The sequence below is a fragment of the Acanthaster planci genome, linkage group LG07, assembly GCF_054643075.1.
Source record: "Acanthaster planci isolate LZ-2023a linkage group LG07, COTS_SCS, whole genome shotgun sequence".
Classification (NCBI taxonomy): Eukaryota; Metazoa; Echinodermata; class Asteroidea; order Valvatida; family Acanthasteridae; genus Acanthaster; species Acanthaster planci.
The window spans coordinates 21,494,177-21,512,214 of NC_141783.1; the positions used below are offsets into that span (position 1 = coordinate 21,494,177).

The 18,038-nt window shown below is 40.3% G+C and overlaps 3 protein-coding genes across 5 annotated transcripts in view; 1 reads left to right on the top strand and 2 right to left on the bottom strand.

Moving 5' to 3' along the window:
- LOC110990344 (uncharacterized) overlaps window positions 1-7,732 on the bottom strand; it is a 33,420-nt gene extending 25,688 nt beyond the window's left edge. The window contains exon 1 of one of the 3 annotated variants that reach the window (XM_087139082.1): window positions 6,609-7,732. Coding sequence is in view for 2 of the 3 variants with exons in the window: in XM_087139076.1 (XP_086995202.1) it covers window positions 5,668-5,698 (31 nt within the window). In the remaining variant the exon portion in view is untranslated. Of the gene's footprint in view, window positions 1-5,667; window positions 5,934-6,608 lie in introns of those variants that run through there. The other 2 variants (XM_087139076.1, XM_087139077.1) reach the window with 2 other exon arrangements.
- LOC110985242 (pantetheinase-like) lies at window positions 439-11,664 on the top strand. Its single transcript, XM_022246124.2, has 4 exons — window positions 439-545; window positions 5,564-5,606; window positions 8,291-8,532; window positions 9,039-11,664. The coding sequence occupies exons 3-4, from the start codon at window positions 8,293-8,295 to the stop codon at window positions 10,440-10,442; spliced, it is 1,644 nt and encodes a 547-aa protein (XP_022101816.2). The 5' UTR covers window positions 439-545; window positions 5,564-5,606; window positions 8,291-8,292; the 3' UTR covers window positions 10,443-11,664.
- Window positions 11,665-12,625: 961 nt separating this feature from the next.
- Window positions 12,626-18,038, bottom strand: part of pgap1 (post-GPI attachment to proteins inositol deacylase 1) — a 42,186-nt gene continuing 36,773 nt past the window's right edge. Inside the window, exons 18-22 of the mRNA XM_087139073.1 lie at window positions 17,316-17,460; window positions 17,031-17,081; window positions 15,515-15,804; window positions 14,633-14,737; window positions 12,626-14,173 (exon numbers count right to left, since the gene is read on the bottom strand). Of these exons, the coding sequence (XP_086995199.1) occupies window positions 14,032-14,173; window positions 14,633-14,737; window positions 15,515-15,804; window positions 17,031-17,081; window positions 17,316-17,460 (733 nt within the window). The 3' untranslated portion in view covers window positions 12,626-14,031. The remainder of the gene's footprint in view (window positions 14,174-14,632; window positions 14,738-15,514; window positions 15,805-17,030; window positions 17,082-17,315; window positions 17,461-18,038) is intronic.

The window sequence follows — 18,038 nt, forward strand, 5'->3', positions numbered from 1 at the left end:
GATTTCGTTTGAGTTGAACAGTTCGGTGAAAACAGGGAGAACATAACATTAACCTGTATTTCTCTTCTAATATTTACAGTGCCAAAACAAAACATACAATCGCCTACATCTCGGGCTTCTTTGACCGGTTACCCGTTGGCCCCAAAGAACCCTACGCCCAAGGTTCACTTTGAGGGAGAGAGTTGTTTGTTTACATTATTGTGAAAAGGCACGTACATGTACAATGTAATTTGCGTACATGTGAATGGAAGTGGACGTTTGCGGTGTGTTTCTTTTTTGTTCCTTTGGCGCACCATACTATTCTTAGGCGTGTGCACCTTGAATGTCATACTGTTACTTATTCAACGTTCGAATATGGAACAGTTACTTGCTCAACGTTGGATGTCGAACGTCAGACGAGGAACGAGGAACTAACTTCAGTTGGAGTCTCGCTTCTCCAGCGCTGCCGCGCCGGCCGGCTGTGTTGTAACAGCGCCCTCTAACGAAATAATTGATAGTGCTTGCTGCTGATTTGATATGATATATGATATGATAAAGTTCAGACCCAGGAGCTGTTATGGGATCTAAAGCTTAACAAAATAAGGACACTCCACAACGACTGCGATGTCTGCCATGTCTATATTGTGCCTGTCTTCCACATCACACTTGAACAGAGGAGGGCGCTATAACTCTTTCCTGGACATCTCCCTCCTTTTGTTTTTTTTTTTTCAAACATGAACAATTAACAAACTTGGTAAAGCTTACCTTTAACAACTTGCACAAAAGAGAAACAAAAAAAATCATCTTTCTTTCTTCGTAAACTTGACTTTCTAAAAAAAGAAATAGAACTTTGGAAAAGAAAGAATCTTTAGTTTCCAAACACCTGTAATGATAATAAAGTTAAGTGAACTGCTTTTACTTGGATTAAAACCAAAGGCTTCCACATTTGGATGTAAAATTTTAAAATGCCTGATTTGACTTAACTGTTATTATGATGCACCTAAGTGTAAGTTTGTATGAGAATGAGAGGTTTGGAAATTAAACCAGGTTAAACATTAAAATTGTCCTCTGAAAAACTGAATCACAATGGAAGTGTCCTTTTGTGTGCAATCACTCCTTGTTTGGTGAAAATCTGCATGACAGAATTTAGAGTTCATTGTCACGTTCAAACTACAAAATCCTTGAATCTAGATGGTGGTTTGATGTTGGATCGAGTTCGCGTGGACTTCAAAGAGATCTGTTGGCTGCTTGGTGGATTTGTCTTGGGTCGGTCTGGATCTGTGGTCGTTTTCACTGGCTTGGCTGGTTCAGATAGGACTGTTGGTTTATCTGATGGTGGGGTTGAGGTAGAGACTGAGTCTGGCTGGACTGGGGTTGTCGCTGAAGAACTTTTCTCCGACTGTTGAGTTGATGCCCGCAAATGCTTTCTGTTACGTCTAAGCACTTGTCCACTGTCTAGCTCGATGAGATAGGAACGGGAACCGTCACTGGCAACACATTTTCCAGGTTGCCATGATGTGGTCTTGCTGGTTGGCTGAATTCTGACTGGTTGTCCAATCTGCAGTGCCGGTAGTGGCTTTGCAGATTTATCATATTGGTGTTTGGCCTTCTGCTTTCGAAGTTGGATATTGTCTGGCACACCTTGGACGATGTTTGGTTTCAGATATGCTTCAGGTGTTGGCAACAGTGTTCTCGCCCGTTTAGACATCAATTTCTGCACTGGACTGCTGCCACTGGAATCAGGTGTGTTACGCCAATCTAGAATTGCAAGATGAAGATCTTCTTTAGCTTTGGTCACTTTCTTGATGATGTTCTTGGCAATCTTCACTGCTGACTCTGCTTTGCCATTACTCTGACTGTGGTAGGGAGAAGAGGTAACATGCTCAAACTCCTATTCTCTGCTGAATTCCTCATAATCCACAGCAATGAACTGAGGCCCGTTGTCAGTAATTACCTTGCTGGGTATACCGAATCGTGAGAAATGCTTCTTGGTGCACTCGACTATGGTTTCTGATCTGGTGTCATCGAGCTTGTCTAACTCCCAGTAATCGCTGTAGTGGTCAACTGTAATCAGGTAATCAGCATGCCTGTAGTGGAAGAGATCTTGACTGACTACGCTCCATGCCCGATTGGGAATTTCATATGACATCATCGGCTCTTTCTGTTGCTTGTTCATGAACTCATTACAAGGCTGGCACTGGTTGACCCTGTCTTTGATCTGACTTGCCATCCCTGGCCAGTATAGCACTTCTCTGGCTCTTCGTAGGCATGCTTCTACCCCCAGATGGCTTGAATGGATTCTGGTAAGCATCATGCTGTGCATAGACTTGGGTACAATGACCCTCATCCCTTTGTAGAGAACACCATCCTGAACGGTGATTTCTTCTCTGAAACCAAAGTACTCACGAATGCATATGGGTACTTCATTTCTCTGCTCTGGCCATCCGTCCAGAACTACATTCTTCAACACTTGAAGAACTGAATCAGACTGTGTGGCCTTCTTGATTTGCAGCTGTGTGCTATCTTTCATGCATAAATAGCTGGATTGGTTGATGACTTCAATCTCTGACTGGAGTTGCTCTTCCTGTCTCAGCTGGAACATCTGATATTCTGACAAGCAACTCCTATCTGTGCTCTTCAGGGAAGCCCGGCTTAGCATATCAGCGATATACATCTGGCTTCCTGGCAGGTACTGCACATTCAAGTTGTACTTCTGTAATCTCAGAAGCATGCGTTGGAGCCTCTTGGGAGCTTTATGTATTGGCTTTGTGAAGATTGGCACCAACGGCTTATGGTCGGTGTTCACTTTGACCAGCTCTCTGCCATGCAAATACTGGTCAAATCTCTCACACGAGAAGACTATGGCTAGGCACTCTTTCTCTATCTGTGCATAATTCTGCTCTGCAGAGGTGAGGGACCGGGAGGCAAATGCAACTGGTTGCCCATTCTGAAGAAGAGTTGTTCCAAGCCCTTTCTCTGATGCGTCACACTGTATTGTGACTTCTTCCTTCAAGTCGTAGTACCTGAGTATTGGAGCACTGGCAATCATGTCCTTTATCTGCTGAAAGGACTCTTCCTGTTGTGACTGCCATGTGAAGATTGTACTCTGCTCTGTCAACTTTCTGAGTGGCTCGCTTACATCAGCAAGCCTTGGCAAGTACCGTGATAGGTAGTTGACACATCCTAACAGACGCTGGACTGCTTTCTTGGAGTCTGGTCGCTGCAAGTTTTTTATTGCCTCTACCTTCCTCGGGTCTGGGCGGACTCCTTTTGAGGTCAAAACTTGACCCATGTATGTCACCTCATCCAGTCGTAGTCTAATCTTCTTTCGGTTGAGTTTCAGGTTTGCTTGACGTGCACGGTGCAGCAGTGTCCTCAAATTTCTGTCATGTTCTGCTACATCACAGCCGTACACAAGAATATCATCAGCGATGACTGCTGTGCCAGCCAGCCCCTGCAATATCTCTATCTGTCGTCGCTGGTATTCTTCTGGTGCTGATGCTATTCCAAACGGCATTCTCAGATAACGGTATCTGCCGAATGGGGTCCAGAAAGTTGTCAGGAAGGAGCTCTCTTCATCAAGTTTGACTTGATGAAATCCTTCCTTTGCATCTAAGACTGTAAAGACCTTTGCATTAGCGAGAGAGGGCAATATCTCGTCAAGTGTTGGCATCGGGTATTTAGGACGTTTGATAGCTTTATTTAGCTCTCGTGGATCTAAGCAAACGCGCATTTTGCCCGGTTTCTCAACAACCACTAGGCTACTGATCCATGCTGTAGGCTCGGAAACTTTTGCTATGATGCCTCGTTTCTCTAGCTCACGTATCTTGTCATACAGCTTATCTTTCATGGCAACCGGAACACGACGTGGTGCATTCTGCACCGGTCGCACAGCAGGATCAATGTCGATGTGGTACTCCCCTGCTAGGCATCCTAACCCTTCAAATACATCACTAAACTCAGACACAATGTCAACCTCTGTCAAGGGCACTGTGTCATGCTGCATGCTATTGACTGCACTGTCAACATGTACGCTTATGAGGCCCATCTTTGTACATGTCTGTCGTGACAGTAGGGGAGGCTGACTGGAATCAACTATCTTGAAGTTAAGATTCCTCTGGACACCTTTATAGTGACATGTCAGGTCACATTCTCCTTTGACATTGATGACACTGTCATCGTACAATTTCAATCTGGCTGATGACTTTTTCATGTGAGGCTTTTTTGTCTGCTTGACGTCACACAGGGTGTCAAATGACATCACGTTGCAAGTTGCCCCTGTGTCAATCTGGCACTGAATGCTTATCTCGCCAGGCTCTGAACTGAATGTCAGCGGAACCGTAAGCACTTTGTGGCCACTGCTGATAGCCCCAAGTAGTTGCACACCAAAAATAGACTCGTCTGTATCACTTTCTGATGATACTTCTTGCATTACGTGCAATCTTTTCTGTGTTTCTCTCCATCTGCATACTGACTGGAAGTGGTTCATTTTTCCACACTTTCCACATTTCTTTCCATAGGCAGGACATTTCTTCTTGTCCCACTCATGTGAAGATCCACAGTATTTACAAGATTTTAGTGTCTTGGGCTTCTTGGGGTCTTTAGGCTTTGATTTGTTGGCGCTCTTTGCTTTTGTGCTCTCTCGTTTCTTTACGGCATGCACGGTTTCTGTTTGTGGCACATCAATCTGCTTGAGCTGTTCTTGTGTCAGCTCACTGATTCTGAGGGCTTCAATCGCTCTCTTCAGATCACATTCTTTTTTCTCTGAAGAGCCTCGCTCTTGCTGCTTTATCTCTAGTTCCAAGAACAAGCCGGTCTCGGATCATCTCTGTTTCTAGCTGACCAAATTTGCATTTCTCTGCTAACTGCCGTAAGCGAATGACATACTGATCTATGGTCTCATTCGGCTGTTGATCAGCAGTATGAAACTGATATCTCTCATACAGTACATTTCTGCTTGGTGCAAAATGTGCCTGTAGCTTATCGAGAATTGTTTTGTGGCTTTTCATCTCGTCATCTGTGAGCTGAAGCTGCTTCAGAATATTCTTGCACTCTTTTCCCATCACACTTTTCAGAGTAGCCACTTGGATTGTTTCATCCTTTTTATCTAGTTCTACTGCTTTGCAATAGTCCTCAAAACTTTCTCTGAAAAAGTTCCAGTTATTGGCAAGATCGCTCCCTTTACAGTTCATGGCCTCCGGCGGTGGAATTTGATAAGCCGCCATCATGCAAAGTCGTTTATGTCGTTATTCAATATGCGTGTGTCGAGAATGCATGCACCTACGTAGCAATGCTCATGTACTATCGCACATGACACTGTAATTTCGGAAGTGTTGTTGACTTACCCCCGAAAAAACCTCTCTTGTTCTCGGTTAAAGGCTGGCTACTCCACCACTAAGTTAAGCTCAATCAAGTCTCTGATATTTTCTCAATATATCAGTCCACTTCTGACACCATGTTATGGGTTCTAAAGCTTAACAAAATAAGGACACTCCACAACGACTGCGATGTCTGCCATGTCTATATTGTGCCTGTCTTCCACATCACACTTGAACAGAGGAGGGCGCTATAACTCTTTCCTGGACAGGAGCTACGATGTAAGATCTGTTTGAAAAGTCATTTTGGAGGTAACTACATGTAATAGGTTATTTTCCTGAGGTTGTACAATTTGCCTAAAACTAAGCCCACCTGTCAGCCTGTCATGCTTGACGCTTGTCATGCATCCTAGCCCACGTTGCTTGGGAGCCCATCTGCATTACACGACGGCTGACGAGCTGTCCAGGTTCTGAGACTGGTGTACATGTACACGTACGGCCGTACAATGCATGTCCCTAGTCTTCTGGTCGCCTTGTCCCTTATTTCGCCACTTATGGTGAAAACCAAGCAGACTTTACGATAGGTGTGGGCCTACATGTAGGTGGCAAAATTGGGGCATGATATAGGGACCTGGCGACTGTCTGACTAGGCTATACCTTCATTCATGTTATACATGATACTTTAAATTGATAGGGCTGTAGTGGCTCTCTTTTACAATCCGTCTCTTATCTGGCGACAGTTAAGAGAAAGATTGTAAAAAACAGCCACTACAGCCCTATTTGTGGGGCTAGGCCTATACCAGTTGTATACTGCAGCCTAGCTTACTACTAGCTCAGACAACACAAGTTTGGTGTGTGCATATGCTGTTGTTTACACGTTACATGTGCTTTTAGAAAAACGTTTTTATACAGATTAACATCATTAAGTGTCATATTTTAGATGAATTATATCAGGAATGAACTTCATAAATTTGGAGACAAGAGATTGGCCACCAGTTGGGCCAGCCCAACGAGGGCCTAATGCTACAGCACTACAGAGTTGGGTCAATGGGACAGACGTGATACATGTACATGCTGTAGTTTGGGGTGTACAATTAATGACAATCATGACACCTAGCCTAGGTTTGACGATGTCTTCATTTCTTATTTTTTCAAGATGTTTTTTTTTCAAGATGTATTTTTTTCAAGATGTACTTTTGCGCTGGGGAGATGTTAATTTATATAATGGGCCTTGCCCTTACCCAACGTATATATTGATAAACACTGTATGCTCAGTGCTTGTCCGAGAGCTTGCGAAACACCTCACAAGCTTACTTGGGTGGGACTCGAACCCACGACCTCCTGCTTACTAGTACAGACGTCTTAACCACTCGACTACCGAGCTTGCTGGGGTCGGCAGGCCAGTCTGAGTCAGATGAAGCAGCGGGTACCGTGAACTATTTTCAAGATGTATTCACTGGACACTGGACATCGGTCACAGTCTGAGCTGTAGTTGGGATGGGAGAAAACACTAACAACAAGACAAAATGTTAGCCTACATGTAGCTACATGTAAATGTAGTTATGCCTAGTAATGCTGCTGGTGCACAATGTCACAGGTATGACTTGGGTAACTCAAGCCCAAAATTGCTCATGACAACTGGAAATTTGCAAATTACAAAATGTCATGACCACGGCCAGTATTACTCAGGGTTGGCACATGCATGTACAAACACGCCCAACTTCGCGCAACACAGCAACATTCTTTGCCAACTACAATCATCGTCATGGCATGGGGATACTTAAAACGTGAAAGGGCATGCAGCATCAGATTCGAGGGAAGCAGGGACAACTTTTGTGACTTCCAAAAGTATTGAAAGCATCACTGCTTGTAAAATGATTTCCCTTTAACCCCAATCATCAGTGGCCCTTTTCCAAGATATCCCTGAGAGTATGTAGTTGAATGTACAGTGACCCTCACCACAAAATGAGCTGATGGTCAGAATTTTCAAACTCTGAGCTAGTTGAATTTAGCTGGAAGAGAGCTTTCCAGTGGTATACATACGGTAAAAGTACATGAACATGTATAAGGTAACCAGGTACAGATAATGCTCTCGTCAAAATTGCTGAGAAATGACATTTTTATATATGATCCTGCAAAATATTGGGAATTAAATAGGACAAGGGTTACTCTTTCAAATATAGCAAAATCCCAAAAATAACGGTTTTGAAAGAGCGGGATGTGACTTTATCATGTTCGTTTTGTTGTGACAGGTCGAATACGTGTATTCTCCATACTGGTTATGTTGGCCAAAGAAAGGGGGGAAGGGGGTAGTAAAATGTTTACCTCAAAGCACAGAGGTGTAGGGTATACAGTGATGTTTGGCCAGAACTAGTAGTACAGCTGTAAGTTTAGGGGGGCACCCTAGCTGGCTTAGCCACTGGTCCCTGGCTGGTCCCATTTTTTTTTCTGATAGAAGAGTGCATTACAAAATGCTTTTTTAAATGTTTCCCTAGTTTTTGTTTGTCATCAGTTGGTTCTTTAACCTTACATGTACTAGTCCTCATCAGTCCTCTGATTTCAACATGATTTGATATTTGGGTTAGGGTTAATACAATTGGCCTGCTCTAAGTGTAGACTCTGGACAAAGTCAGCGGATAAATTGGGACAAAACTACCTTAGCACAAGTCTAAAATGAATGGCTTGTGACATTCTGAATGAAGCATGTCTTGCTCAATGCTGTAACTGTTGGAAGTTGGGGGTTTGAGTCATACATTTACGTAGTCCTACTTTATAGAGTACTAAAGTTTACTAAGTCACACACACCATCTTTGTGTAAAATGCATTAGTGCAAGAACCGGTGTGTGTGTACAGCATTTACTGGTTCAAAATGTCGTCACACTTTGGTACTCAAAAGTAATCACATGACTCTGAGATTTTACTATGTGAAGGTCCTTGAGCAACAAATGCCATGCTAGGTAAAGCCAATTTGTTTATTATTCTTTCACCTTTTTCAGCCATGGGGAAGTATGCAATAGCTTTGATCATCGTAGCAATTGGAATCTGTACTGCTGATGGTTTCCATGGTGATGGAGTGACATCACACAAGCAGAGTGGTTCATCTACCTTCACTGCTGCAGTGTATCAACATGCTGTTCGTAACTGGTTCCTGCCAAACATCACACATCAAGAAGCATTGGCACTAATGAATACAAATGTTGATGTCTATGAAATACAAGTACAAACTGCTTCTTCCAAGGTAAGCATGGTAAAACCGTCAACACCCAAAAGGAACACTTGGGAGGCATACAAGATGGGAGAAATACTGGTAGGGACCCATCACCCAGACCCCACCCCTATTCCTCAGGGCTTCATTTCTCTGTTTGTACCCCACCCCCATTCCTCAGGGCTTCAATTCTCTGTTTGTACCCCACCCCCATTCCTCAGGGCTTCAATTCTCTGTTTGTACCCCACCCCCCATTCCTCAGGGCTTCATTTCTCTGTTTGTACCCCAGCCCCATTCCTCAGGGCTTCAATTCTCTGTTTGTACCCCACCCCTATTCCTCAGGGCTTCATTTCTCTGTTTGTTACACAAGTCTTAAAATCTAGTCAAGCAAGCATCATGTAATTGTTATGTACATGTATTCCTTCACTGTTGATCTCTCTAATTCTGTTGGTCATATTTACATGCATGATTACATGTACATGTATGTGTATATAATTAGTTCTAATTACACTGTGTCATTATTACTTCTATCTTTTCAGGGAGCCTCAGTGATTGTTTTTCCCGAGTACGGAATCACTGGTTTCCAGTTGTCACATCAATCCATCATTCCCTTCCTTGAGTATGTTCCAAACCCTTACAAGACCCTTGTTAACCCTTGCATTCAAACACAATTCAAGAACTCACCCATTTTACATAGGCTCAGCTGCCTTGCTCGTAAGCATTCCATTATTATTGTTGCTAACATGGCAACGATGATGCCTTGTACAAAAAGTCAGGAAGACCCGGACTGCCCTACTTGTGGCATGTATAGGTACAACACTGATGTCGCCTTCAGTGCCGATGGACAACTTCTCGCTAAATACAATAAGGAACACCTCTATGGAGAAGAGTTACTCATGTTCCAACCAGGCAAGGGCCTAGACAACTTGGCAGTCTTCAAAACTGACTTTGGAGTCTTTGGTCTCTTTACCTGTTTTGATATGTTATTCAAAAATCCTGCTGAGTCTCTCCTTGATAGTCTTGGAGTGACAAACATGATTTTCCCAACAGCCTGGATGAATGAACTTCCACTGCTTAGTGCTGTAGAGTATCAAGAAGCATGGGCTATTAGATTTAATGTGAATCTGCTGGCTGCAAACATACAACTGCCTATTGCCTTGATGACAGGTGGAGGATTGTATGCCGGTACAAAGGGTGCCATTATGTACCACCATGACATGGCTGACTTTAAAGGTACACTCTTAATTGGGAAGTTGCCAGTACACTCAACAAGAACACCAAAGATGAACAGTAAAACTTTTAAAGTTCTCACCAACCAAGTCAGAAATCTTACTCCAGAGGAATTTCAGACAGTATCTCCCATCATCAGAAGGATCCTAAAAAGTAGTGCTCAATTATCAAGTGAAGCCTCAAAACCTTATGATTTCTCAGTCCAATTCAAATCAGTCACCACATCCACCATGAAGTCATTTTCTTCAATGATGAATCATGACCCTTACACATTTGTCCTCCTAACTGAGATTACTAAGAGTTTATCTGTGTGTAATGGCTCCCTTTGTTGTCATCTGAATTACACCTTTTCCTCAACCTCTTTTGGCAAAGAAATGTTTGCATTGGGTGTTTTCAATGGTCTCCACAAACACAATGGTCAATATTATGTCCAGACGTGTGCACTGGTCAAATGCAAGTTTAACATTCCATCAAGTTGTGGGGCAGAAACTGTTCAATCTAACACTCGATTTGAAAGTTTCAGTTTGACCATCACTGGATTTAACCAGAACACTTTTCTTTTCCCATCGGTCTTGACGTCAGATATTCGTTTGGCAGTGATCCGTAATGACTGGGAAACAAACTTCCCTTTTAATCATATCTGGAGTGAAAATGGAACCCATGGCTTTCTTCTTACAGCAAGTATCTTTGGCAGGTGGTATGACAAAGATTAATATTTACCATATAGCCATACCCCAATCTCATTGTTTCATCACTGCCCAGGTGTAGTGGTTTCAGTTTCTCAAATGAAATCATTTGGCCAACATAAGATCAATGAAATTTATATGGCATTTTACACAAGTGTATGTAAACGTATTTGGCATGTTTGGTATAATAATTGGATCCACTAAAAAGGAAAGTTTTGGGTCCATATGTGAAAAGCTTATTTTATACTAATTTTGTTTTGTGCCGCTGATTGCTTGATGAGATTTCCATCAAGATAAAGAATAAGGCAGTGTTCTTGAATACGCAAGTGCATACCCATCGTGTACCACTCTGGAGACTAAAAACTCCTTTTTTGGTTGCATCATGTTTATTAAGTGCACATGTTCAACATGATGTAAAGAGCAGAAAAGGACTATTGTGTGCCATGCTGAGTATGTTAACATCTCCAATTGTCTTTATTAAAGATGTGTATGTACTATAAGGTGTATGAAAGTACATGTATGTCGATTTTGTATTTGTCTTTGTTGACTGTTGGGTTCTGTTCACCGTACACGACCTTGTGTCTAAAAAGACCTGTGTATGACGTCACATTAGAGGGCATTTCTTTCTTCCTGTGGGATAGGCTTAAGTAAACCTTTTGTGCTTTTATCATCATTAAATCTGCATGTAAATAAATGTTCTCTGTAAGGGCACTACACGCAGGCCCTCTGTACTTGTACGTACTGGTCACACTTGCTCCGAGTGTTTTTTAATATTAAATTTTTGACCAAAGGTGGAAGTCTCGATATGCATGAGGAGGTCACTTTGGCGAAAAAAATTCAGGTACCAGGTGAAGTTACTGTAGCATCAATGTACTTGTAAGCAAATTATTATGTTGTTCTCTGTTTATACTTGGCATTCCACAATTGAAGCAACAATGAGTTTGATGTCATGTTCATGAATACATTGTATTAACCAGCCCTTCTAACTGCAGCTTGTAAATATGCATACTGAGATTTGAAACTTTTGTTTTATGAATTGACATAGTAAGGCCTCAATGAACATGACTTCTGAGATTGGACATGGCTGATTGTTTTTAAATCATTCAAACATTATAATCAATGTTTAATAATGTTTTTATAATTGGTCAATTATCCAATGTAAATGAAATATTAAAGAGAAAAATGAAATGTTTATACTTTTTTAAAATAAATATTAAAATAAATTGCAACAAAATGGAAAGTGAATTGATTCTTGTGATATGCAGGTTGTTCTAGTTCTTAAGTAGTAGCAAGTTAATGCCATAACTACATTTAAAGGTATGGTCGCAATTCATAGAACGTTTTCTTATTAGAATTTCCAGGCCAAATTGATCAATCATTTAACAAGTGAATGACCGACAGTAGATTAATTAATGAAATGCACCTAAAATCCTTCACAAAAAACTTGCAGTACTCAAGTACAGAATGACAAAATACCTTTGAGTGCACATGCACATAGCATTCATCGCCTTACAAATCATGATTCCAACTATTTCCACCATGGAGGTAACTACAAGTAACAAAACTTCCCAGCAGGCACATGTTGCATGAACTCTCATGGGCCACTGCAGGTGAAACATTTTGTCCGGACTTTTAGTTCTTTTGCACTGAACGAACCTGCTATGAAGGAAGCTACCTACATGTACATTGTAAAACCCTATTTTCCCCTGGTAGAGTAATGTACATGTAGAATCTGCCCATGTCTTAGTCTCATTGCAGAGAAGCACAGTGCTCCCTTTAAAGCATGTGTAAGTCCATTGGGCAATACAAATATGCAAACTGTAGGCAATGAAATTATTCTACCCCTTTTAAACTCTCACTGCTAGGCTAAATATATGTACATCGGATGTTTATTGAATGTACATGTTTGCACCAAGTTCGTTTTATAGCTCCATGCCTATCCACCCCAAGTTAAAGAGTATGTTCACTAGTCATACTGGAGAGACAGGCTGGTTGGAAGTTTTGGCAACTAGGAATGCAAAGACTGCGCATTCAAGACAGAAATGGATTTTGTGTGTTCAGTGCATTGTGCTTCAAATGTGCATGAATCTGTTCGTGCACACAGCGAGTTCCCACCAAAGGACCGCCAGTGTTAAAGTAAAACACATCCTTTTAAAGTTATCAGACACAGCAGATACACAACCAAAGCATGCAAACTGTAGACTAGGAAATTTGTCCTTACTAAGACTGACTACAAGGCTGTAAAGCACCATCTTATTATGCAGTCAAACACACAAAGAAGAGCACTGTTTACAAAGTCACGTTTACAACAAGGATAGTTTCTTTGTGTTTCTTTGTTTTCCATGACTGATAATATAAGGTAACTGTTATAAATACATAATTTGTAAAGTCCAAAGGACCTTGTTGTAACAGTGTTCCACTGTAATGAATACACTCATTCCATTAGGATGTCCAAGCATACAAGCTGTAGTCAGTGAAATTTGCTCTGTACTAATTGCTGGGCTACATACATGTAGCTCCTATTTTAATGAATGCACCAAGTCCATTATTTATGGGCAGCCAGAGCGTGCAAACTATAGACAATGAGATTTGCTCTTTTACTGTCACTGCCAGGCTGCATGACTCCTGTATTAGTGAATACACCAAGTCTTTTAGGCATTCCAAGCATGCAAGTTGCATCAGCCTCATTGCTAGGCAGCGTAACATTGTCTTTAATGAATACAGAACCCAGTAAACAATTCATCAAGCACACCAAGCTGGAATTTGTCTTTCACTTACACATACTCTCATCAGTATGTCTGCTTGGCTACATGGCAATCACTGTAATTCACACAAAATCTAACACCTGTGTTTTATGATTCAAGTGTTTGTGTAGTGGATTAATTTTATATAGTCCCAGGCATGTAAATGTAGTATTGTTTTGGTTAATTAGTACCAGCTGTAAGCCATTAGCTTATTGCTATTAGTAAAGATTGTACCAGCCAAGAAAATACCAGTCCATTTTAATGGAATGAAGTAATTTACAATTTCTCCTCAAATATGACAATTCCATACTTTTTTCTCATCAGAAACTGAGAATTACAGTGGCATGTAAAAGGTTAAAATTTTCACATAAAAGTGACTGCCGGTACATAGCAACAATGACACTAAAAAATGTGGTAAAACTGTTAAAAGCTACTACTGCATACTAAAAATTACAAAATACTTAAACTTCTTTAAAGTTATCCAAAAATCGTTTTCTAATTTACAAAATATTTCCTTAGCGCATATTCAAAAGAATAAATCAATCACAATACAGAGGAATCCAAGCCACATCATTTTGAAGCAGAGATTTGTAGTTGACATATCCATTAAATATGGCTGAATTTCAGAATTACAAAGATCTTGTTATTAAACCTTAGTACAATCATTGCATAAAGTTTCCATAAATAATCAATAACTTTGGTTTTTGCAAAAAGTTGATTGCAAATTAAACGTAATCTTGGAAGTGCCAATTCACAGTAGAACTACTGAAGATGTTTTGCACAAGATTTACTCCCAAATTCCACTACACCCAAATGCTTAAATCTATTAAAGCATATATACCAAGCATGAATTTCTTAACTTATGTCAGAAGTCACTGAAATATGTGTAGTAGTGACAGGATAACAAAGATGGAACCGATGAAGTATGACAACAGGTAGGTAGATTCTAGTGTGTAGAGCACCATCAACCACAAGAAGATGTGAAACATCCAGGAAGACAACTTGCAAAGTCCTCTGTTTAAAGATGAGTGTACAAAAAATGAAGAAACCACCATTAAGAAACAAATATAGCATTGCGAATCAAAAACAGATTGTCATCTCAACTTACAAGAAAACCTCCAAGTAACTGGCTTGACAGTAAACAAACTGAAATAATTCTGTCTGTTTTTCATCATTCAAAAGGAAATACTTTTAAAAGATGTGTCAGTAAACCTGTCTTTTGGAAGGATATCTGCCACATCAAAAACAGTTTGAATGATTCAATCTAGTGAATTTAGTGCATCATGTCAGTTAAATCCGAATATAATATTATGCATGGGTTTTCACTGAATGTTCTCATCAACTAATCCTTCAGTAGGTTTGCTCTTCAAACATCATCTGCGTCAGATCCAGGGATATGCTATTCCTCATACGTGAGACACAGTTCCAAAACTGTGCCTTAGAAATGAAGTGTAAATAAACTATACAACTCACTTGCTGGTTGGCATAGTGTATCTACCATCCAACAATGTTGCCATGCTGCTACAAACAATAGCAGATATTACAAGGGAAGGATCCTGGGAAAGATGAAGACTATGCCTAAAACACAAAGTGGGGGAAAACATGGGAAACTTGTAAACCTGTTTGTTAAATTAATTAGACGTCATTCCAAACGGGCCTAAGATCATGAATAAAATGGCAAACAACAAATTGCCTGGCCCTACATATACAGGTGGGTCTAAAAGGTTGATATAAGCATTCAAATAGATCCTCTTCATCTGTTTGTTATGTCATCAATCACACATCATTGAATGATTTATTCTATTAATCTGTGACCATTGGTAATTCACCGTTTGATAGAATGTTTCAATGTGATGAGTTCACATACTAGCCAAGGCCACACCTCCTCAAACAGACAAAATGCCAGCCAAGACCAATATATGTCAAACAGTCTTCTGACAGATAAAGAAATGTCTCAACATGTTAGTGGTACTGAAAGGCATATGATGTATAGAAACAAAATAAAAATATGTTGCCAAATGATCAGTGCAGCTTGTAAAGCAAACAGGAACATCTTTTGATGCATTGAGTATAATAAAAAGTGACAACATTGCGTCATGTGTCACAATTTTATGCTGGTTTGAGAAAGTAAAATGGCAACTGCACACAAAAAAGGTTCTGTTCAGGACTGTAGAAAACAAATATGGATGGTTCACATCTATTCAATGGAAAGTATAATGTCATCCAGTGACAAACTGTGTGCTGTATTAGACAATGAATTGTTATTAATTATTTGGCACAATCAACAGCAGACTGTCTGTTACCTCATGAAATTATTCTTACCATTACACATTCTTTTTATTTACATGTACTCACCCTAAATTCTTAAACCAAACGACAAGTGCTGGAACATTCAGCATGCACAAGCACCATAGAAGCAACATGATAGCAAAATGGAAATTGTACATGTCTTTGGCCAGTCCTAGCGGTCTAAGATCCCTAGGTTTAGGGGCAGCATCATCAGGCTTGGATGGTTTGACATCATCTCTGTTAGTAGCTGATGGATTTTCATCTGTCTCTGAGATATTCTTAGCATCAGTAGGCATGTCCACTTCTCCTTTGGTTGTGGGTGTGGCACTGGCATTTGTATCAGGGACAGCACCATGCTTAAACAAAAATGGTATGAAAATGAGTAAATCTGCATCTGCTTTGTATAAAAAAGGAAGGAAAGAACAAAACTAAGCATTCAAAATCCTCACCTGTGATAGTTCCATGCTGGAAACAAGTAATGCATAGAAAATGTGAAAACCTTCATTGGTCTTATACTGATGCCAAATATCAAAATTACAATATACTTAGTTCTTTCCCAGCAATTATTTATGTCTTAGGTAAGGCATTTTTCCCAGTGTGGCACACTTTAACGACTCTGCCAAAAAGCTTGCCAAGACCAAATAGGAATACATAAGGCAGATAACTGGCTTGAGGATTTGGGTACTCTATTAATCCTACATAAGCTACCTTTTCTGGACCTTCTCACAATATTTTAACTGTCCCATGGCCATTTTGGGAGAACTTGGCATGCCTACAGATACGGCAATTATAAGAACATCTATATGAAGTTAAATTCAATCCATTACAGGAGTTTACTATTATGGTCATTTACAGTTTGACATTTCCGAAACATGTAAAAGATTTAACAATGTCATAACATTTTTACTCCGACATACATGTATGCAACCTTCTGAAGCCAATGTAAATCTTTTCTCTTCATTTCCACACTTGGTAAAATAGTTCTTTGTAAACATAAAAATCAATTGGGTCTAAACATGGCACTACATGTATTTAGCAGTGCTGTGGAGGGGTCCTTTTTCAAAACGACTGCTTTTCCAGTTTGTGAAATAGCATTTGCTTTAGGGGTGCTGTGCTTTGGGTGTGGATTTCTTTTAAAGTCATTGCTCAACCCACCAAAAATAGAAAGGAAAACAAAAGATGGCATGTTGATCATCATATTTCTGTGCAGCTTGAACACCTGTGAGAAATTTATCACTAGCGTCTACGATGTACACGAATGTGAAATTATTTGCCCTTGAGAGCGTAGCACCAACTTCAAATTTTGGAAACAAACTGGCTGTTTATTATGCGTATAGTAGAGCCTGTACACCAACTATCTGAGTGCATTTGTGCATACATGTACACCTGCTGGTTTGTTTCCAGCAATGTTTATGCTTATGTCACAACTCTCTCTATACACAGCTCTGGAGGCAGAAGCCACACACAAAGTATACGTATTTAGGGTGTGATCCCTAGCAATATGGTGTTCGGGTTTCAATGATGAAAAATGCATTCATAATGAAATATTGGACAAAACAAGCAATGCTCATGTTTGGCTTACAATATTGAGACAGTGACTGAGTCGAATCACCTTGGCCTTCAAACCAACAACCTACATGTAAAACAACAAATGACAAAAATGTTTTGAGAAACTGAATGAATTACACATAGATCTTTGGATTACTACTGAATAACCCTGACAAATGACACATCAAGTACGTACATGTAAATCTTCATGATCAATCAAACTCTTTAATGTGCTAGATATAGAAGCTGGCAAGTTATTTTCATATTGTTTGCCACAATACCTATTAAAATAAAAAATGTCCAAACTGCCTTGGCATACCTTAAAGAAGTAGAGAATGAGAACTAATATGAGACCAAGAGAACCACAGGTAGTCGCTGATAGTGCTATCAGTCCAGCTATAATACCATACATCAACCATGGAGTGGGACCAGCTGGATTTAACAGGTGCTCATCAGGCTTGGTTCTAATAGATAGAAAGTACAACAATACATGGAACAATTTCAACATAGCAAGTTCTAAAGAGTCCATTTAAATGTGTGCGAGACCAGTTTAAATATGTGAAATGTGAAAATGCATCCTACTTGTTCTCAGTCTGTCCATGGTAAGGAGGGTAGTGGATGTGAGAGGACACGTGGCAATAAGTTCAGCAGCAAGCTGTCTGAAAATACCCATGAAACAATACACCTGCGCATCTACATGAGTATCTTTGGTCGTTATTGAACTTTAAAAAAGACCTTCCTTTATCTCCTTATTGAAACCACAATACATCGATTCTGGAAATGAACTGACTGCACTACCAAAGCTCTCAGTTCTAGTCTAGTTCCTAAGCCTCCTTCCAAGAAGTGTCAGCAGACTGACGGGGGACCATGCCTCCTCAGTTTTTGCGTAAACAAAAGCCACCTTCCTCAGTATATATTTTGTATACACATTGATGCTAGTGAATAAAGACAAGTCAAATTAATTTGATAGGTGACCTTCATTGATTCTTGCTGTTGGACACATGCAGTCTATAAACCATACAGTTACTCATCACAGTTATCA

Bases quoted from the DNA above. Each gene is read 5' to 3' on its own strand.
- LOC110985242 (XM_022246124.2), top strand. From the start codon at position 8,293: ATGGGGAAGTATGCAATAGCTTTGATCATCGTAGCAATTGGAATCTGT. The intron at 8,533-9,038 runs GTAAGCATGGTA...CTATCTTTTCAG, and splicing joins TACAAACTGCTTCTTCCAAG to GGAGCCTCAGTGATTGTTTT.